Raw genomic sequence first — 22,037 nt, 5'->3', positions numbered from 1 at the left:
ATGGAGAACTCTGTGGACTGAAGTAGCCCTTCATCCACTTTGATTACCAGGGAAATGTTAGGAAAAAAAATAAATTGTGCTAACAAGGGAATTTGTGTGTATTACACAGCACAGACCCATGTGAGCTCTCAGTACTGTCAGTCTGTGCTACATGCACTCCTTGATGAATCTCAACCTAGAGCTAGCGTCAGACTCTAGTGATTCTGCTGTTTTGGCTCTTATCATGAGCAAGGATTTGCAAAGAAAAAATCAACTTCTGTCATCCTTGCCCTCTGGACCCAAGGGAAAAATTATCCCCATGAGCTGTTGGTTAAAGATCTCAGGGGACACGCATTCCCAGATTTCTATTCAAAGGAAATATCTAACTACTGTGCTAATTGCCACTCTTAGAATTTTCTCTGTCCCTCTTTTCTCCTCTAATTTTCAAAAGTTCTGAAAGTCTGTTGTGTATTTTGGACATAGAATAGCAAAACATACTAAATAATTCATGGGATAGTGGCAACCCTTTTCCTCCCCCTCTATGTACATGCCAAGTGTTCCTCTTGAGCCAGTGCAGTGCTTCTGAGATGTCTGTCTCTGTGCTCCTGGAGCCAAGGTTACGGTTGCTCCTTTTTGATACTTGATCTTTTTCTTCATCCAAAATATGTGTCCACAGTGTGGGAACAGTCCCATGCTGCTTGCTCTGTAATCAGAACCCCATGGGGCTTTGGTCTGAACTTTCTATACACTATTTATTACTTTGGATGGTAGCTTCTATTTTTGCCTGAGAAGATATTCACTTAAAGGAACTTAATTACTCCTTATGTTTAGCCATCACATTTATTAAGGCTTGGGATTGTCACTGGATACAGAACCTGTTTAATGTTGGCCACTAGGATCCACCACAATATTGACTGTGGTGGTATCCAAGAGTCACAGTTATTGGCTGGTAGATAGTATGCATGGAACAAAGGCTGTCCTGCCCTAAGGATTTATAAATTCAGTGTAATAGGTGAGAAAGTAAGAGGTTGCAGATGGAAGTAGATTAGTAAGGGTATGACTCTCAATTAAGGAATTGCTTAAGGTTTGGTTTTTGTGAAATTAGAAAGTGCAAAAAACTATTTGGGGTGCAATCTGCTGTATCTGTGACAGTGACTTTACATTGTTTATGTGTCAATGATACAATTAAATGCATTTGAATGTCTAAAAGTGAAAAACCAGGTATATTTTACTCAGAACACTATAAAAATTATGTCTCTCTCTCAAATGGCCCTGTCATGGAGAAATCTTTAGTGTCTGTGTAGGCAAAGAAAAAGGAACGTAGGTGTAGACCAAATCTTGTGGATGCTGGTTTTGCAAATAGCAGGGAGAAAGGAAATCCTCTGGGTGCTACCTGGGAGGATGGACAGGCATGGAAGAACCCACAACGGGGTACAGAGAGAAGCCTGTGGCACAGACACTCCACTGATGGGACAGGGGCCAATTTTACCTTGAGATGATGTCTGGATTTGACCAGTGTGTGTGTCCTGGGAGTATTTAGAAGCCTGAATCCAGAGCCATAGGATTTTACTTTCTTGTTCAGACAGAATGTTGATGAGAGTCAGGGATCTGTCACCCTGACTGCTGCCACCTTGAAGGAAGTGCCAGGGCATGAGGCATGAACTGTGTCCGGCAGTGTCACACAATGTCACACAGCCCTCTGGGGACTTTGCACTGTAAGAATCTGTCGGATTCTGGATTTATGCGATTTGTGCCTTTCTAAAGTGCAGCAGAACCCTGTGCCCACAAGAGGGAGTGCTTGGATTACTTTCCACAGTTCCGGGTTTTTCCTGCTAAGACAAATCTGTTGCACACATGAAAGCAAAATTCTGCTGTCGACAGTGCAGCAAAATATGCTGTCAACATTTTGGATGAGAGCAACAACAAGAATGTTAATGCTTTGGGAAGGCTCCACATTGCATTGTGTTGAGTTTCAGCTTGAATCTGGCCTTACCTAATCAGTGCATGGGTCCAGAGCAGTGCAAATGGTTTCTAAATATGCAAATTGCAAATAGAGAAGGCTTATTTAAAAAGTAAAATAAAATTTCTGAAAAAGGAAAATAAAATGCAAACTTTGAAGTAGATGGAATTGTCACATCCATTATCCCTCACCTCCAAGGCACACCTGACTGATTGGCATGAGAAGCAAATGTCTCCAAGCTGTCCTTTGCTGGCAGACCAGCCTGCTACTGCTGTCCCAACATCTTTTCTTCCTCACTCCACTGGGTTGTTCATGCAGCAGGAGCAGGCCAGTGCATGGCTTTGCCAGGACTCTGGTTTAAGTGTGGCCTCACATTGCTGGAGCAGCCTCTGTCCCACGGCCGAGGGGACAGCAGGTACAGGTGGCTCTGAGCACGCCCTGCTGTCACTGTAGGTGCTAAACCCAACATGGCTTTGGTGACTCTCCCTCTCCCTATGGGTCATAGCATGGGGTTTAGGCATAAAATAAGTGTGTCAGGGGAGGAAGTAATGGGTGAAAGCAGGTCAGCTGTAGAAAAAGTAACCCCACAGCAAGAGGGTGTCAGGTGTGGGAACAGAGTCACTGGTGTGAGCAGCACACATCTAGTCTGTCATCCTGCCTTGCTGTCAAGTGCCTGCATGGCTGCCACTATTCCAGGTGGGATGGAAGAGAGAAGAAAGAGTATTTCATTCCTTTACCCTGATATCTTATTCCTGCACGAACTTGGTAAGCTTGTCAGCAAAAAACAGAAAGAGGTGAGCTAAGTGACAGAAATTGTTGAAACCTTTCAAATGCAATGATATTCTGACAAAGGATGAAATAACACGGCATTTATGAGGTTTTCACGTTCATGCTCAACACTTTTTTACTCTCCTTACCTAGTTGCTTCTCAGATTGGGAGTTACAGTTTCTTGAACAGGCACAGGACAGACATGACAAGATCTCACCTGTATGGTCAGAGGTTTCAGGGGGTTGCTATGTTGTGACTGGCTTTGGTAGAGTTGAGATGGTTTCAACACTTTGAAAAACAGTCAGCTCAACAGAGAGATTTATGGGGACAGATGTTGCAGCCAATGCAGCACAATGCAGGTGGTTGTTCCCTGGAATTTGAGGGCCCATCCAGAGCCCCTGGAAGTTGATGCCAAGTGTGTCTCTGGAGTCTGAGTGTTTGAATGTGGGGGCAACAGCCAAGCATGGCCTCTGCACCCTTTCTTTTGAGAGTCAGATTTGGGCATGGATGTACAGAGGGGGATCCACAGGAACTAGTAACTAATATTTCCAGTAAGACACTCATGCAGGTCAGTGACGGAGAGAGATACAGCCTTGAAAGTCTCATGCCACCCTTGATCAGCTGTGCCTGAGCTATGATTCTTGCAGCTTGCTGAATCAGTGAGACCACTGTGTGTACTGCCTAACACAGAAACTGAAAATTATCTGGAAGTTCTTAATCTCATTTTTAGCTGCTCTTACAGCACTGTACATGGTTCTACTAAAAATAGGTAATAGTCAATGCTAAACAAATATATAATGTTGTTTGTGTGAAATAATTTCAGTCCAAACATCAGTAAGTTGCCTATAAAATAATTTAATTTGGTAGCATTGGTAGCATTCCTTCCTCTTCAGGGAATCTCTCTTTAAGGCATATGTAATAAATTTACTTGTTCTCTTCTAAAACTTGTAAATTCACTTCAAAACTTGTTCTGAGACTTTTGTATGCAAACAATTAGTTTTGCCACAGTTCCAGAACAATAGCACTTGCTAAGTTTATTTCAAATGGTCTTGCAACCACTCTTGAAGACATTGTGCCTTGGTTAAAATTTTATTTATAAAAACCCAGAAGCATGCAATTTCCTTTTTCCCCACCCCCTTTTCTGTGTGTATTTATGTTTAACTCAGGGCAAGAATTTTGTAATATTCTTAAAGGAAAAGATAGAAATAAAAAATGGCATGAATTCATGAAAGCATGGGTTTATATATAGGCATTCTCTGTAAATGAACCAAACATCCTGTATCCTAGGTAGAACAACCTTATTTGTCCGCTCATACTCATTTCAGTTTCCTCCACACAATCCCACTTGTCCTCCTTTCTGAGCTGAGTGTATTGTACCATGTTTCTGTTGGAACTGTGTGTGCCTGATGCATAGAACACCCCACAGCAGCCAGGCTGTCCCCACGTCTGCATTGAGTCACAACCATCCAGCCTTTGTTCCCATGGCTGTCACCACCCACCAGCCTCTCTCGGTGTTTGTGTAGCCTTATACAGTATATTGCACTGACTGTACCTGTATAGTATCTTGTCTGTATACTGTATGCACATAAATATGAATATTCACTCATGTATGTATGTATAGGACCTTTCTCTATCTCTGTATATGTACGTGTGTTTGCTCATAGTCTTTCACTAGAAATGTGTGGCTATTCATATACATTATGTGTATGTCAATTTAAAAAAAAAGTATGAATGCCAGCACCCACTTTTGATAACCTACTTTTATTCTCATTTTGTCTTGTTAAAACAATGAAAATAAAAACATCATGTATTTTAAATGAGAACTTTAAAAGATTATTCTTTTTACTAATTTTTAAGGTTTCCAGTTTTTCAGATCCAAAATGGGAAATATATTGGTGTTTCTCCTGACAGTTTTCTGTAGGTGAATAATATTTGGAAACAGCTCAGTCTGTGTAGTTTTTGCTGTCTGTATCTTATGCAGATCAAGTGCTCCAAGGTTTAGAAATGCCCTAAATCAGCTGGACTCCTGTGCTGCAGATCCCAGCTCTATTCACCTGAGGGAATTGCTGTCAGTGTAGGGGTGACTCACATGCATAACACCTTACATGAATAGATACTGGATATAGAAGGGCCTTAGGCTGAAAAGTTTCTCCAGTTCAGGTGAGCATTAGGAATGGATAAAAATACCCAACCTTATAAGTGGATTTTATGGGAGCATTGCAGACTATTTGTCAGACCTCTTACCCTTTGCAGTTCACAGTAACATATAATTGCCAATTGATTAGGCATTTATTAAAGCAGCAAACTATCATTTATTAGCCCTTTGTCAAATAAATCACCACATAACTGTATGTAGGCTTAGTTATCTCACCTTGAGGCAGCAAAGCACTGGCTTATCTTAAACAGCAAAATATTTCTGTTAGTCAGGAGGATGACTGATATACTTTTTCCAGTTGAGCATGTGTTTAGGTTATCCATTGAATTGAAGCTTAAATAAGCAGATAATCATCTGTGTTTCTCTATGAGACCTATGAGTGATAAATTTTCTCCCTTTACAGTTAGTTTTATCATTGTACTAACTTGTCCAGCTGGACCAGTCCCTGTGTGCAATAAGTTGCTGCAGCAGCCTGGCAGCAGCTACTCAGAATAATCTCAGAAAATGGATCTTTATGCAGGAAATACTGAGAACCTTGTAGGTGATGGATACACTGTAAGGAAAACCCTTCACCCCAATGAAAATTGTATAATAGGAAATCCTTTTCATTTTTAATTCAAAGTTAGAGGGTTAAATTCTGACATCACACACATCAACAGAAATTCCTGTTTTACTCCTAAACTGTAACTAGAATGTCCAAGGAATGCTTTTCCTCAACAAAACAAAGGCTGGAGAAAGGACATATTCCACTAATTGAGACAGGAGTTTATGGGCTAGTGGCCTGATCTTAAGCCTTTATAAGTCAGTGGCAGTTAGTGGACTCTTGGATTCGCTTGGCCTTCTCTTTTTTTACAGTCTGGAAAAGCACATTTGCTATCTGGTGTTTCTGATCACAGTTGTATAATTCACAACAGGAAAAAATAAAAATGAGAAAAGACAACAGCAATATGCACTTTTAAAATTAGCATTGGTCAGATCATGGTCCTTGGCACCAAACTTTAAAACACAATCAGAGAAAAGCAGCACTTTTTTTACTGTTTGAGTTTGCTTATGCTACAGGTGATATGTACCTATAGGTTAACAGGAAGCTCAATGTTTCTTTGTTCTGCACTGTCATTAGTCATTCCTTTTAAGCTGGATATTTAAATTTCCTTCCTGCTCTGGAGACCTGAATTTGAGCACAGCCATGCTGCTGGCACAGACTAGGCTGAGTTTGCCAGGTCACTCCATGGTTGAGGAGCTGCTGCTCTGGTTTATTGTGTTAGTGCTGATTCACACACTCTGTCAGCCAGCACCATCCCTTCAGAGATTCATTCCTTTTAAACAGAAAACAGAAGCAAGGTTCAGGGAATCTCTGAACCCAATGAATCCCATTTTCTAAAGCACACAGATACCAGGCTGAGTCTCTTGCTGTATCTCAGCCATTTTGTGTGCCAGGAAATCCTGTCTATATTAGATTTGGCTACTGTATAGTTCAGCCATTCCTGATATAAATCAAACTGCATGATGTTGCTGCAAGGTAAAATCAGATGTGGTATCTCATACTGAGGCAGGCTCTTACATCTTTGTGTTCTTCAGCAACTCTCAGTGTGGTTTATAACTTCAGCAGCTGTTGTTTAACTGCACTTCAAATTGGAGTTAGAAATAAATTATTAATGAAGATACCGGTCTTTTAATAATGTTTTTACACATTTTTAAAAGGAACTTGTGACCACCTACAAGAGTATGATCATCTCTGAACATTTGGTGTTGGTTTTTAGTCATGTTTTCCTGAACATTTTTCCCTCCATACAATCAGTACAATATTTGAGAAATGGCATTTACTCTAAGAAAATGATCCTTGACTCCGTTACACTATCAAAAATGGAGAAATGTAAGAGCATACTTCAAAATTTCTTGTAAGTAAAGGAAATTTAAAGTAAAGCAGCTTTCAGTACTGAGGCATTTCCCTACATACATTATTTTGCTAATTTTATATTTGTTTAATTTTAAAATTCTTTTTTGGCCATTTTCCTGGAAGTGCTAGAGAAATATAAGGACTTAGGATCTTTGCTGGTAAATTGGTGTGGTGAAGTTCTTCATCTGTTGCAGCAACAAAGGTTAGCTAAATCTTGGGTTCAAGTACTGACTTCAGTAAAAATAGTGATGAAGGTCATGTGCTTTTTTATAGTTTGGAAACAATGAGGTCCAATAAAATGGGGAAACTAATGGAATTTTTGACATTTGTCACATTTTTACATGTCACATTTTTTATAACTTTAGGACAGGTTTCAACATCCTCTTTCTTGCAGTTCCTAGGTCTTCCAAAGCTATGGTCTTGTTTCCATTCACTTCCATTCTTCCTTTCTCATTTATTGGGCCCTTCTTGGTCCAAGCAGTATGCAGAGCATGCACCCTGCTGCCTTTAGCTCCTTGTGCATGAGAGCTTTTGCAGTCCACAGGGACTCTGTGGATGCAGAGAAGGACAGGACCTTGCCTGCAGCAGCTCTCAGTGCTCCACACCACCTCTCAGTGCAGCGGGGGTCTGTTCATCTCTGCATGGGATTTAGAATCTGTCAGCTTTTCAAAGCTGCCATGACTGAGAGTAAGAAACTCTACCTGCAGCTGGGTTGTGCTGTGGGCATGGCCACCCAGCCATGGGCAGGGCCAGCTGCAGAGGCCACTGGGGTCACAGCTCAAACCAGCCTGCTGTGTGAAGTCTGGTTCAGGAGCTGTTGTGGCACACATGCCCCAGAGCAGCACCTTCCAGCAAGGGGAAATGCTGGAGAGAATGGGTTAGTAACCCCCAATGAAATCTGGGACATGAGAGTGTCACCCTGCAGCTGCTTTACTGCAAAATGCAGTACACAGGAGATCTCTGTATCACTGAACTCTAGCAGTGTCCTTTGTCCCTCCTGTGACTGACCTAATACCATATTGTATTTTTCTTTCTATTTTACAGTGATTAACAGGAAGTGTAATGGTGGGTTGCTTGAGTTCTGCATTTATTCCTTAGCAAAGGCATAGATGAAGTTTTGATTTTTAATGAATGATCTCAATAGGAATGCACTTTGTGATGATCCACTGAGATGCATGAAATTACTTTCCACAGTACCCCCAATATCATTAATTTACAGGCTCTTCTTTTGAAAGCATTTACAGAGTGTGATCAAACAGTACATTTTGGGCAGTTGTTTGGTGTTAAAAAAATAACTTCGATGAAAAGATTATTTTTCCAAATGAGATAATAATGCAGGGTCAGAAAGATCTGTAGCTAGACTGACTGCCAGTATGAAAATGGAAAGCAGAACAGTGAATTTGTCACCTAAAATTTGCTTTATTAGTAGCCTCAGCAATAATCTAAGGGCTACTGGAAAACTTGAGGGATAGGAGTATGTGCAGGGCTGGTTCTGAGTAAAGTAACTGTGACATTTAGTAATTGAAAGTAATGAATCATGAAACTGGAGGTCTGGAACCAGAGGTGCTGAAGATTTACTAATAGTTTGTTAATTTAATTTTAGGATCAGTATTAATTGCTCATAATCTTGAATCTTTGGGAGTTCCTGGAATTCCAAATAATCTTGTCAGTCATTTTGAAGTGGTGGATTAGTCAGGCCATAGAGCGCAACACAATGTAGTCAAGTCTTTTTAGTGATTTGTAAGTTTGAAAAAGGTGCCCAGAGTTTTTTTACAGTACTGCATCATGTAATTACATTGAGTGATAGTGCAGTTCTTCCAGGGACTCTAGTTTTACAGTTTTTGCAGGGACTCATTTTCATTTTTTTCCTGTAGTAGTATCATTTGAAATAAATCATATTTCCAGGAGTTTAGAAATTCAGAATAATGTAAATCAAAACCTTAAACACAGCAATACAAATGTTATAAGAACCCTAAAATGTGTTGCTTATGCTGTTTCATAGGTTGAAATAGCAGGTGCCAGTGAATGCTTTTAATGTTAAATGTATACAGGGTAAGATTACAAAGTGTTCACTCCTACACATTTTGTTGAAATAAAAATTAGTGTGATGGGGAAATTCTTTCCCATGTTCTTAGAGGGAAAATAGAGATTGGCCCTGTGTCTCTTGAAAAGAAGAATTTGTGGAAGGTTAGAAAGAGCAGATTGTGTAATGCCTAACTACTTGTGTGCACATTTGTGATGCGACTGCATAAATGCACAGGATCCTTCTAATGTGGCTGCTGGCATCAGAGGAAGGTTCTAGAAAGCACTTGAGGCACTCCTAGGGAGGAGTTTGCAGTTCTGGTGCCCACTGTCCCCAGGGAGCCTTCCCAGGCACTCCCAGCTGCATGAGAGTGTCTGCTTTCACAGCCCACCTTGCACATCCTGCGTGCTCCTGAACGGACTGGTACTTTTAATCACCTTTGTACTAATAATCAACTGTTGTTTTGAATTTGACAGTAACAGGAGAATGGGTTAGCAGGACAGAGCTGTATGAACAAGTAACTATCCTGGGCCAAATTATGCTGTCTTTCATGGCAATATTCCTCCAGAATGCCTCTCTCAGAGAGAGGGGAGTGACTGCAAATTTAGCCTGTAGTTCCATGCTGACTTATGGACTTTTGCAGGCATTGGAAGTAACATTCAACAGCAATGCAATGGTTATAGCTCACAGTTAGCAAAGGAAATCTTGTCCTACTTAATTTTCCTAGTGCTCTTCTGAAGTATTTAAAAATGGATTTATTGAGGTTATTTTTACTGTCTGTTTAAGCAAACTATAGTCAAATTCTTGGACCCATGAGGTCAGACAGTAAATTCCTGTTGGCTTCAAATGGGTGAGGATCTCTCTGCTCAGATTTTCTGAAACCTGATTCTGGCTGAACTCCTTCCTGCTTTGGACAACTCCCCTTTTGTGAACATGTGCTAAGAGGACCTGCACGTCAAGCCGAGTATCAGATAGCGAAGTCACTGTTGCTGCCTAACATAGCCCTCCAGCGCTTGCCCCGGGGCACAGGACTGCCTTCTAGGAGTGGGATTTCACACCTTCCCAGAGGAATTGCCTTCCCGGCCAGAGGGCTGGGAGCCATCTGCACCAGAGCAAGTGCCGTCAAGAGTTCAGTGGGAAACAGAGTTTGGAAACTCCTGTCTGAGAACAGGCATGAGGGAGGGAGTACCTTTTCCTCCCAGAGGATGGTAAGTGGCTTTCAGAAAGCCTTTCTTCTTCACTTTCTGCAGCCTGCCAGAACAAACCAGCATGCTTGGCTCTGCTGAATGATGTGTAGCACTGCACACAGATTGCACTGTTAGAGACCACTTTGCTTACAGATCCAGGAGACTCCTCCTGCTTCCTTTTTTTATTTAATTGTATTTTGTGTTAGCTTAAGATCACTTTGCTATAGCCTCACTTCAGCTATTGGGCTTTTATTTTATCTATTTTATGCAGTTCTAACAAAGAAAAGGATATTTTTATACAACAGCCATGATGTGTAATGCAGTTTTCCCCCATTCTTCAAGAGTCAGCCCCTCTTCTCATCCCTCTTGTGAGGGAGATGCTCACAAGGGCCAGAGGCAAACAGCATCTTCCTGAGGCCCATAACCTATGGAATTTCAGCACAAGAACTGGGAACCTACACTACTAGGAAAAAATTATGAAAACCCAACAGAATCATGGGGCTCTCTTATTGCCCAGAGCCTCTGATTTCACATCAAATAAGCCAACGGCATTAAAACAAGGCAAGCAAAGAATTTACCAGGCAGGATGTCATGAGGAGAAACAGCTGAAGGGTATATGCTGTTGTCTAAAGCCCTCATGTAAACTATAGTGGAAGAAATTTTTTTAGGTCATTAAAAGTTCATACACTATAAAATAACACCCTGCTCACAGATGTGTCCAGAGCATGATCATGTGGTCACGTCTAATATTTGAAAGGATTCCTTTAAAATGAATGAAAATTGTCAACAATTACAAACCTAGTGACTACTAACAGACCTGTGTACAATATTTCAGGTACTTCTTCTCCCACGTGGCATTTTTAGCAGCACATATTTTCACAGGCGCTCGTGAAAAATTATAATCACCTTCAATGGCAGGATTCCTGAATCACCTCTTAGCACTGGGAATTAGCATGGCTTTATCCTCCTACCACACCTCACCCCAGTGGCCTGACTTTGGAGCAGCAGGGTTGCTCCTGGCACTTGCTCTCCTCTTGTCTCCTGCCTGCCCAGTGCTCAGGGCTAAGGTTACCTAGGGCTTGGCTCGAGACAAGGGGGATATGTGTGGGACTTGGGTAGCACAAAATGTCTTTTTACTAAGAGAGAGCATTATCCATCCATGTATTTATGTAGCTATTTATGTAACACATGAATAAGAAAATTTTTCACAGCTAAGGGAGTTCCAGGCCTGGTGCTGAGGATGTTTCACTCTATACTTTTAGTTCTGCTCATGGATTTTTCTTTTCACAGCCATCATGTTTTTCATTTGGAAAGGCTATGGTACATACATGGGATCATTTGGTTTGTATGTAACTTACAGGTATCACAATGTCTTTTTTCAGTGCCCTTTTCATGTGCTCAGGAACTTGCACAGCCCTGCTTGGGGTCTGTCCTGATGCACTTTGCCCAGTCCCCTTTATAGCAATAGTCCAGCTCCTGAAGAGCCCGAGAGTCTGATCTCATAGTGTGGATATTCATCACAAAAATACAAGATGTTTTCTACAGCTGGTGAACACAGCTAACCTGTGTGTAAAGTTGTGTCCATCAGTAGCTGCTTAATTGTATCATTGGATAATTATTATTCTTTTTCTATTTATAGCTATGACTCTTTCTGCCTAACCAAACTATCCTGCTTAGTTACGAAGAAAGAACCATGTTCATTTACATTTTTCTTTCTTGCTGCAAACACCCATGTTTTGAGCCCTTTAGTGGAAGTGCTGGTGCAGTGTGTCATGACACAGTGAGGGCCAGCATTGTCCAGCAGTAAGGGCTGGGGGTCCCCAGGGCTGGGCAATAGAAAACAGAAATAGTCCTCTGTGACACCAGGGGCTTCCTGGCAGTGTGAGTCACTGTCTGTTCCCCAAAGCCTGTTCTGTTTTCCCTGGGATTATGTGCTTTTCCCAGTGAATTCTGATGTGGCAGAGAGCTATGACATGTACTGACCTTGGCGTCTAATCCTGGTCTCCGAGAGCGATTGAACTGGACACGTTCTGCCCATCAAACCTCTGCTCCAAGACAGCTCTGTGGTCTAGCTCAGGGCCATCTAATTTAAGCAATACTTGTATTTGGAAACCATTGGGACTGCTAATTATCTTTCTGGAATAATATGAAATTTCAAACTGATGAGATACAAGATCAGGCCCACTGTTAATGTAGGCACACACAAAAATGTACCATTTTCACTTTGCAGAGAAGAGAACTTCTTCGTCTAGCTTGTTTCTTTGACCTTCATAAAGAATTAAAACACCCACCAGAAGGGATCTTTTTTTTACTTTGAAGGATTTTAATTTTGCATTGTTTTGAGGATATGTAAAGTTGTTTTATCTTAGTTGAAGATGGGTTTATTACTCCTTGTACCAACACAGAACCCAAGAGTACATAAAAGACCTTAATAGCATTTACTTCCAATGTTTTGGGAATAAAAAATAGCAGAAAACTGAGAGAAAATAGTACAAGTAAGGTAAGGCAACCTTAGACTGGTTTCTTCTAAAGATGGCGAAGTTGGTAATTAAAACTGTATGGAAAAGCTCAGCTTTGTATAGTGGAAGGAGTTTCTTACTTTTTGTTATTGCTGTTGTTTGGTACAAGGATTTGCTTTGAAGAAGATTTTTGAAGGAAAACTAGAGACTGATGACTAATCTAAGGGTGAGTGTGTTTACCAAGAACCTGTCAGACATCCTGGTTTACTCTTGCACTCATTCAAATTCAGGTGAGAGAGTTTATCCAACCACCCTGTATTCCTGTATGCTTCCTACACATCCAGTCATCACACAGCTTTTACTGCCTGCTTAGGAGCAAGGAGCTGAGCCTACCTCCAACACCTTCCTGGTGAATGTCCAAACTTCTGGGCCTTTGCCTGGTGTTTTTCTTCACTATCTTGCTCTGATTTAAAAAAAAAAAAAAAACTATAAAAGGTGTCCTATACCTTGAATAATCTAATGAGTAAAAATTCCATCAAATTAAAAATTGATGTGCAATCAGCAAATTTTGTAATCCAAAGGATATTATGGGATGTAGTACCTGATTCACATCCTGGAATCTCCAGGAGGTCCCTTCTTGCAATCCTAACTTTTGTTTCTAACTCTTTCTTCCCACTTCAATAAGAATAGGCTTTGGGCCAAGACTCTTTGGTCAGAACCAAGTTTTCCTCTCCTGTGCTCTGTCTTGCTGGCTGTTACCTCCAGTGCTGATGCATTTTGTGCCTGTCTGTGTACATCCACATGTGCAGCCAAGCTCTGACAGGCTGCAGTATGTGCACCATTCCTCAAGCACGCTAGGATCTTTCCCAGGAGAGCTGTATAGCTATAAAATGTTTTGAATGCTCTACTTTTTCCATAAATCAGGTTGTAACATCATTATTTTTTGTGCCTCTCACACTAAACAAATGCCATGTTATGATGTAGCAGGGATATTAACAGCCTGGTGCACGGCCAGAGGAGCAGGCTAAAGCCAGAAAGGAGGGAGGAGGTGAGAAAAATTAGTGCTAGAACTAAGTGTGAGTGCCATCATTTCAGTCACTGGGAGGATTAGGCCTAAGACTGCAGTGTTAAACACATTGGCTTTAAACACCTCAGTAGCCCTACTGAAGTCATCGTGGGTTTTTACTGTGATTAGCAGCTGGGTTGAGTTCTGGCCTGTGAGCTTCAGTGCCTGTTTTTTGTCAAGGAAACACTGAAAATTTGCTTAACACTCTGGGCCTTCATATCAACATGGTTACTGTCATTTCTGTAGTTTGTTGATTCGCAGTGGGGATTTCCTCTCAGGTCTGTCCTGCAGCTTCCAGTGGCCGTGAAACTTTGTTCGTAATATTTTTTATTTTGTTGCACTTATAAACTAAACAACTGGGCAAAAATATATAAAAAAAAAAACCTTTAGCATTTAGGCTTATTTTAATATAAAGCTTCCCCCCCCCCCCCCCCCCCCAGGGCTTTCACCATGGTATGTGTTAACTAGGTATATTTTAGCAAATGACTTTGCCCATCCCAGTTCTGCATGTTCTCCCTGAACACACCATTATTCAGTGCAGTTCCAGGGGAGGATTGTGCCCAGTGGAGAGTATACCTAAGATGCTGACAGGAAGGACTTAGCCATCAAACAAAAATAACATTTAAAAAATCCCAAGCAGACTTGAAAATCTGCATCTGGGAAAGTGGGAAAATTCAAATTCTTCACAGTAAATGATTCACAAACCATAGGAAAATACAATGGCCAGTATGAAAAAAGGATTTTGGAGCTGCCTACTCTTGGGTATATTTTAGGTGCTGTTTTGCAGGGAGTGGTAGAGTGTCTGTGTAACTGATACTTTCTACAACTCCATTTCTATCTTTGGGAAGCTGCAACTGGCATTTTAGAGCTCAGCATGTCAAAGTGCTGCTTGTGTCCCCTCGAGTGCCTCCTGGAGTGCAGGAGATCAGTCCAGGAGGCACGGAGTTGGCACGGCACTGTGTGCGCACGGCGGGGAGCAGGGTGGCGCGGCTGTGACACTGGCACGGGCTCTCACGGGCGCTGCTTGGTGACACTTGGTGGCTGGAGCACACGCGTGCTGCGGGTTGGCACTGGCACACGCTCTGCCTGTGACGTGATGGGCTGTAAAAGAGAAGGTATTTCCCGGTGCCCACAAGAGGAAATCCGTGCTCAAGCGCTGGTGTCGTCAAGCCTGGCGCAGAAGCCGCTGTGCTGGTGAATATTTGTGTAATGAATTGTGTGCAGACTGTGTCCCTGTCCTTCCCCACGGAGGAGGACCCAGCCAAGCTGAAGACACTGCTGTGTAAGTACTGACCCACCGCTGGTGAGCAGAGTGGCACAAATCTGGGCCTGGCAGAGCCTCTCCAAAGATCTGTGGAGAGGAGCCAAGGGGTGGGAGGGGAGCATCTCCAGTTCAGACAGGGAGCTTTGGACCAAGCCTGGGCACTCAAAGAGAGAAAGTCTCGGCCGTGGCAGATGCTGTGCCCCATGCCCACCTGCACCACAGTAAACATTGGATCATGCCTGAAATGAAAGATAAGTATCCAATTAAAAGAGCAGGCACAGCAGAATTCCTGAAAAAAATGGCTCAGCCACTCAGGAGGACACATTGCAGATAAGTTACCGGTGTAATACAAAATTCAGAAGAACATTCAAGGACAAAATCCATATTATGGCTTAAACTTGTTTTTCTCACAGTAATATCTAGGTAAGAGTGGTTTTGTGATAAAAGTATTTTAGCCTCTTTTGCCCTTTTTTTTTTTTTTTATAAAAAATATTGGTATTTCTGTATTCTAATAATTTTTCTGTTTGAGTACATAATTTTTTATCATTTTTCTGGTAGGCTTTCCTAAATTTATTCCTTTTGCTTTGTTTTCTGCTATGAATCTGAACATTTCCTTCATCTATTATCAATAAAGGCTAAATAGGCTTCAAGCTAAACACAAAAACTACTGAGATCCAAGGAAGTTGGATCTATAAGGGATTCTATAGGGGATTTTAGGCAAACCAGGCCCCAGTTCTAGAGTCTTGGTGTATGCCCATGCTTGGCATTCTAAGACTTGTGAATGAAAGGCATATGCATTATTAAATGTATTAAAATACCATAATAATAAAGATACAATTCCTTCATGAACCTCAAATTCTCCCAAAGTATTGCTGTAGATGTTCATTTTCATGTCAAAAGCACATATGTACCTGGACAGCCCCTGTGAAGGTACCGTGTGCATTTACTTACACACAAATCCTTAACTCTTGGGTAAAAAATGTGGGGACATTCAAGATATCACTTCACATTGGCAAAGTAAGTGTCCAGAGGAAGTTTTCTGAGCTGCAGGTATACAGTGATGTCCAAAACCAATGAGCCCTTTCAGAGGAATTTACTATTAGTGATTTCTGTTCCAGTCTAAAGCCTCTGAAGGCACATTTTCAATTGTGAACTCCCCACTGAACTCGAATGAAGTCACATTCTCAGCTTCAGAGGGGCTGTGACACGTACTTACAGCTAAACATATGCTAACCTCCCCTTTTGGATCAGGATCACGTTCTCCAGTATTCCACATGCATGAAAACATGGAGTTTCTTAACTCTTGTGCCTTCCAGTTAATGAAATATCACAGAGTAGGATAGGTTAATCCATATAATTTGCAGGGAGTTCATTAAATCATTTTAACAAAATTTAACAGTTATATTTAGCTTGATACTCAGAAATGTTAACACCCTGCTTTTAATGTGACAGATTGGATTTGGAAAGCAATATAAAACGTGGGTTTCAGTGTGTAGAATTTTTTATTTCCACAACTTAAGGATGCTGTTAAGATCCATGTGTCTTTTTAAGATCTATTGTACCATTTAAAATCCAACCAGTGTTAGATTGCCAAAACCATTTATCTTAGATTTTAGTGCTCTGGAGAAGTTAAAACTGTGATCTTCTATTACCCTTTCTTTTCTTAAGGAAGTATTTAGCAGTAAAGACTAGCTCTGTTTCTGTTGTTGGCGTAGAGATTTTTATTCATAAAATTAGACTGTTTCGAATAAGAGTAAGCTAACTTTGCAAAGAAAAAGCATATTTAATCTATGACCAAGACAGTTATGTTTTTTCCCTCTTTTTTTTTTCTTTCTCCATCCACCTCCCCCAATAGGTGACGTGCATGCAGTGGTTGCAAGGGGACCATACGATGCTGGATATGATTGAAAAAAAGCGTTGCCTCTGCAAAGAAATCAAAGCTCGACAGAAATCGGAGAAAGGACTCTGCAAACAGGACAGCATGCCTATCTTGCCGAGTTGGAAAAAGAATGCTGGGACCAAGAAATACAGCCCTCCTCCTTATTCCAAACAGCAAACTGTTTTCTGGGACACTGCAATTTGACAGGCCTGTGGAGGATGCCCTCTCTGCTGTGTGGCACCAAGCACAGGTAGCCTGCTTTCTTTAAAAGGCAAAGGCTCTAATCTAAGACTTATCTGCAGGTGGTGGACTTCCTAGGAAAAAAACACACCAGTGCAGTGCTCACCTGTCAATCAAGAGAGAGATTTAAGTTTCTGACTGGATTAAGGCATACATATTCATCCAGGATTTTTTTGGATCCAGAAGATATCAAAATGTAAATATTTCACCAATATATTGAAAACACCCAAACTAATACACTGTTTAAATATATAAATATATATATATAAATTCAAAAATTTATGGAGAATTTTACTATATAATGTTACTGTTATACTGTTTTATTACCTATTTTCTATGTTCTATTCTACTGTTCACCCCCGCCGCCACCATTTTATTTCTCTGACCTGCCTAGATGTGGCCTCTGTACAAAAGCATGTGGTTGTACGTGTTGTTGGAGAGGACAATGTACAAAACAACTCGGTGCTAGGGCTGTAGAGGATAACTAGAGTCGTACTTGTTAGATGTCCTTAGCTAGGGGGTTGGGATGGACAAAGGAGAGAGTTCTGGGGGGAAACAGCAAACCTGCAAGCGCTGAAAGTACAAGTGCTCAGTGCAGGTGCCCAAGTTGCATTTAAAATATTAATTGTTCTGCATCTGTTTTCCCATAATGGTAACCAGATTAATTGTCCTTGGTTTTATATGAACCATTCACTAAAATGATTTGGCCAAGGAACTAAATTTTCTGCAGCACGGCCTGCGGCAGAATCTCTTCCCTGAAGACGTTCCATTGATTAGCAGAGACCATGGTTCACTGTGACTAAGCATTGTGCAGCCCTTGGCGGAGAGAGCCGGCGGCTCAGCGGGGTAAGGCAGTGCCACGGCAGCCGCTGTCCCCATCCACATTTACCGACGGTCCAGAAAATAAAGGTGACAAAATATGTTTACATGTTTATTATTTTTAAATCCAGCAGCACATCCTTGCTTATGCTGTGTCAGATTTCCTCGTGTTGTTTCTGTGGGCTGGATTTCAGACCCCTTGAAAGGCTGTTGGGAAATCCCTCTTGGTTTCATGCCGTTTTGAAGCAGAAGCCCATGTAACGCATTCTCCCGGCTATGCCATTTCTTCTTCCTGGCTGCTTCTGGAATTGGCTTGCAATCCTGTATTATATTACATCCATTTTAACAGAATATTATGTCATGACCAAAGAATTATGACCTCCTGGTTTTAACGGGAGAAAGGGATGGCTTATACTGATTATGAGGGTGAAATCTGTGCGGTGAAATATCTTCCAAAAGGATCTGTTGAGGACGAGGGAAAATTGTACTGCGGTGGAGTAGGGGGGAGAAAAGATCTATGGCATATATTTTGTATATTAAAATTTCTATCTATGTGTCTGAAGTTTGGTAGTACAAAATTCCCTCTTTAAAACAATCATTTTAATGTTATATTCACCAAGAAGAAAAGGTGTGTTGTTTGAAACTTCTTGTTATATTGGCTTTTCTTTAAAATTATATTGACAGCATTGCCACAGCTGTAATTGCTGATCAAAAAAGACCAAAAATAACAAATTTTAGAAGGTTTTTGTAATCTATATTGCTAAAGTTTGAGTTTCAGTAATGTTTTATCAGTAGTAGTTTCTTTTCAGCCTCTGAAATAAAGTTTTTAAATATTTTATAACTAATTAACTAATGTATATTTTGATGTCCAAACTGAGATTTCTGTAAAAGATGAAGTGTGTGTTTATATGTGTGTATGTATATTAGCATTACTGTATATGTATATATGCATATGTGTACACACATATACATGTATATATGCATGTATCTATATATACCCATAGATGTGTGCATACGTATATCTGCATATGTTAAATATTGATGTGTTAGGAATATACAAAGGCCGGAATAGGTACAGAGTTGAAATTCAGATTTGAAGACCCCCTCACAGCCAAAATGACAGAAGACATGAAAAAACCCGGAGGCTGTCAGGGAATCTTTGAACACCTTGCATCCGAAAGACACCATCTGTTTATTCTGCTTATTCTCTCTTTTTTAAAGAAAGAAAATTGCAGAAAAAAAACTCCAGAAATCTCGCAAAGTTCTGCTGGAAAGAAGAAGACTTGTTGGTCATAAGAAATCTGTTGAGATAACAGGTTCATTATTCAGCAAGTGTTCGTGGTTTGTCTTCCTTGTAATGTGGCAAGAGAAGAATTTCCCATATCCATGTGTGAAACACTTAGCTCAGCCCTTTCCCCCAGCTGCACAAAGTCACTGGTGACAGAACACAAGCAGGCGTTCAGTCAGCTCTGCCAGTCCTTGTCCTCACTGGTTTCCTCCTGGAGCTCCAGGAACGTTGCTGGCAGCGCAGACCCTGGGCACACCTGCCGGGGGAAGGCAGTGTCAGTGTGAACAATTCTGTCCTTGCTGGTGTTTGTTCATATCGTGTCCTTTCCATATCGACATGTAACAGGAATAATGATCAGGGAATTGAAGCGTTCTTGTCCTAGAGCAGACTTGCTTGTACACTTAGCCCGCTGCAAACTCCTTGTTTTGCTTTTATTGCTCAACACTGTTTATGTTGTCCTTCCTAAATAACTGCCCATGTGCTTCCAGACCTCCATTGTATCCCATGGAAACAATGGCTTTTTGTTTTAAAGTGCAACAACATGAAAAAGTAAAATATAACTTAGCACTTACCTTCAAAGCACTTTAGAAATGTGAAGTAAACCTCATGCTTGCGAGAGCCGTTTTACTGAGGAGGGACGTGAGGCTCAGGCAGAGTAGTTTCCCAAGGTCAGGGACAGAGCCACTGCCCTGTCCCCTGACCCACCTGGCCCACCCCATGGCTCGAGTAAAAGGCACATGGTCCTGCCGAGAGCTGCCATCACAATGCTGTCACACATTTCCTACATCACCTCTTGTCTCAGCAGCTTCTGTGTCACAGGGTGAATGACAGTGCTTAGTTACACACGGTCATTAAAGCTGTAGTCTGTATAAATATGCAATCTGTATATACATACAGATCACATATATACACACACTTATGGAGACTGTATATATGAAATTGTTTGGTATGCACTTATTTTGCTTTAAACTCCTGAAGTTAAACATTATAGTGTAGCAATTTGTGTAAGGTGCACTGTGATTTCAAGAAAGCACAGTAAAGTCACAGGTCTTGTTATTCTTGCACTAAAAATGTGTTTACGTATATTAGCCAATGTATGTCTACTTTATCGCTCCTTTTGACAAATTAAAGCAAATGGTATAAAATAGTATGGGGTTTTTTGGTTTGGGTTGTTTATTTTTAAGTGGACAATGGCACTATGTTTTTAAATGACAGGGTTTTTAAATAAAATGAAATCATTCTGTGTTCATTCCAATGTAATACATTTACCAATATCTTGAAACTGAATGTCATGTTGCTTTTTTTTATATTTCATTAGAAATTGTCAGGTATGTGCCTGAGATTGTGCAGGATTAAGGAGTAGCTAGAGGCTAACTGTAATCATATATTATTAGCCGTTTCTATATACACAGTATAAATACATATTAATTTTCTTTTCATTTTTGTACTTGATTTTTTTAGGTAAGATGTAATTAAATGTACTTTGATACTTCTGAAGTAATAAGATGTTGTTTGAAGATCAATTCTGCTTTCTTTAGTGCATTGACAATATTTTACAATAATTTAGTGCTTATTTATTTGTGCTCCAGTGTAATTACAATAAAAAGCAATAGTTTAAAATATTTGGCTTTTCATTTTTATTTGATAGTTTCAGTTTAGAGACAGGTTATTCACTAGGGATTAGCCAGAGATTCCTGGGAAGAAAAGTCAAGTCATAGATGTATATTTATAGCATTCCCTAGGCACATTTTTAATCGTACCATTTGTTGGAGGAAATGAATTAATTGCTTTAATAGTTTAGTATTTGCAAGTCATGCCTCGTTGCATCTAATGCCATGAGTGCCATCCTCAACTAAATCCTTAGGATAAGATTTCTCTGAAGAGCAGATAAATTTTTGTCTAAGCACCTTTCAGTTTGGAATGGCAGATGCTCACTTCAAAGAACCCCCCCTTCAAAGATCTCCATTTGCAGAATATCCTCAAATGTGAGAGGGAGCCATCACACTCTCCATAAAGCTCTCAAAACTCTGCTCAAAAGTAAGCATAATCTTCCTGTTTCCAGACAAAAGCTTTAGTCCCATTAGGATGTAAAACCCAGCCCTTACAGAGGAATTCCACAACTTTTTTAAGACCTCCCCCCCTAATATTTTTAAGAAGGCATTTTGTAATTTTAAAAGGTTTCCAAGAACAAGTAAGCAAGCAAGTAGTTAATAAAGAAGCCAGTAAGAAATAGTAAAGCTCTTGCTGTGGCACTGAGACCATATTTCTCTCCTTTCATGACAAAAAAGCTGCCTCCAATATACAAAAAAGGTCTTATCCTTGTCTGTACAAATCTGCATGCAGGAGTGCACTGGGAGGGTGAAGCTTTTGGTTGTCTTCAGCAGTACCTGCTTCTGGGACAGGCTGCACATGATCCAGAAGGTGCATCCCAAGTGCTTTCCTGCCCCAGGGGTCACCTGCTTTCCCCAGGACACAGCCTCTCTCCTGAGCAGCAATCCCACTGACAGGGCCCATATATAGCATGAGGAGCTTTGCTACCCCTTCATGCTCCTTTTCCCCTCCCCAGCCCCTGACACAGATGTTCTGAGTGACCCATCCTCTGAAGCAAAGTCCAGCCTTTTCTCACTGGCTCTATGTTCTGTATGAAGACCCCATATGGGTGACTAGAAATTAACAGTGTTTTACAGGGATTTCTCCAGCCCTAAAAGAGAAAATATAATTTGTCCATTTGTCAGATTCATGTCTGCATTCTTCACTGGTACAGTTCACAAAGTCCCGTGTCTTAGCTCATTTCTAAATGATTGCCATGGTGACTTCTAGCATTCACCTTACCCCACATGACATGCCTGACCACTTCTGGACACAACAGCACCTGAATAGAGAAGGAATTAAATGGAAGCATTGCCAAATGCATCAGGGAGCATAAGTATGGGGCAAAATGTGACATTTTCCTCTTTGAAATATGTGCATTCTCTTTCTTTGCCACTGCAAAAACACTTTTTATATACCATTGTTTTTTAAACAGAAGAGGTTTAAATTAAAAGGAGACAAG

The 22,037-nt window shown here is 40.8% G+C and overlaps 1 protein-coding gene across 2 annotated transcripts in view; it reads left to right on the top strand.

Moving 5' to 3' along the window:
- The window catches only part of NYAP2 (neuronal tyrosine-phosphorylated phosphoinositide-3-kinase adaptor 2), a 135,107-nt gene extending 114,520 nt beyond the window's left edge, over positions 1–20,587 (top strand). For both annotated transcript variants that reach the window (XM_058031629.1, XM_058031630.1), the window contains exon 7: positions 16,615–20,587. In XM_058031629.1, coding sequence (XP_057887612.1) covers positions 16,615–16,842 — 228 coding nt within the window. In that variant the 3' untranslated portion in view covers positions 16,843–20,587. The remainder of the gene's footprint in view (positions 1–16,614) is intronic.
- The last annotated feature ends 1,450 nt before the right edge of the window (positions 20,588–22,037 follow it).

This window comes from Melospiza georgiana, chromosome 10 (genome assembly GCF_028018845.1).
Source record: "Melospiza georgiana isolate bMelGeo1 chromosome 10, bMelGeo1.pri, whole genome shotgun sequence".
In the NCBI taxonomy this organism is placed as follows: domain Eukaryota; kingdom Metazoa; phylum Chordata; class Aves; order Passeriformes; family Passerellidae; genus Melospiza; species Melospiza georgiana.
This window is presented reverse-complemented; position numbering and strand designations above follow the sequence as displayed.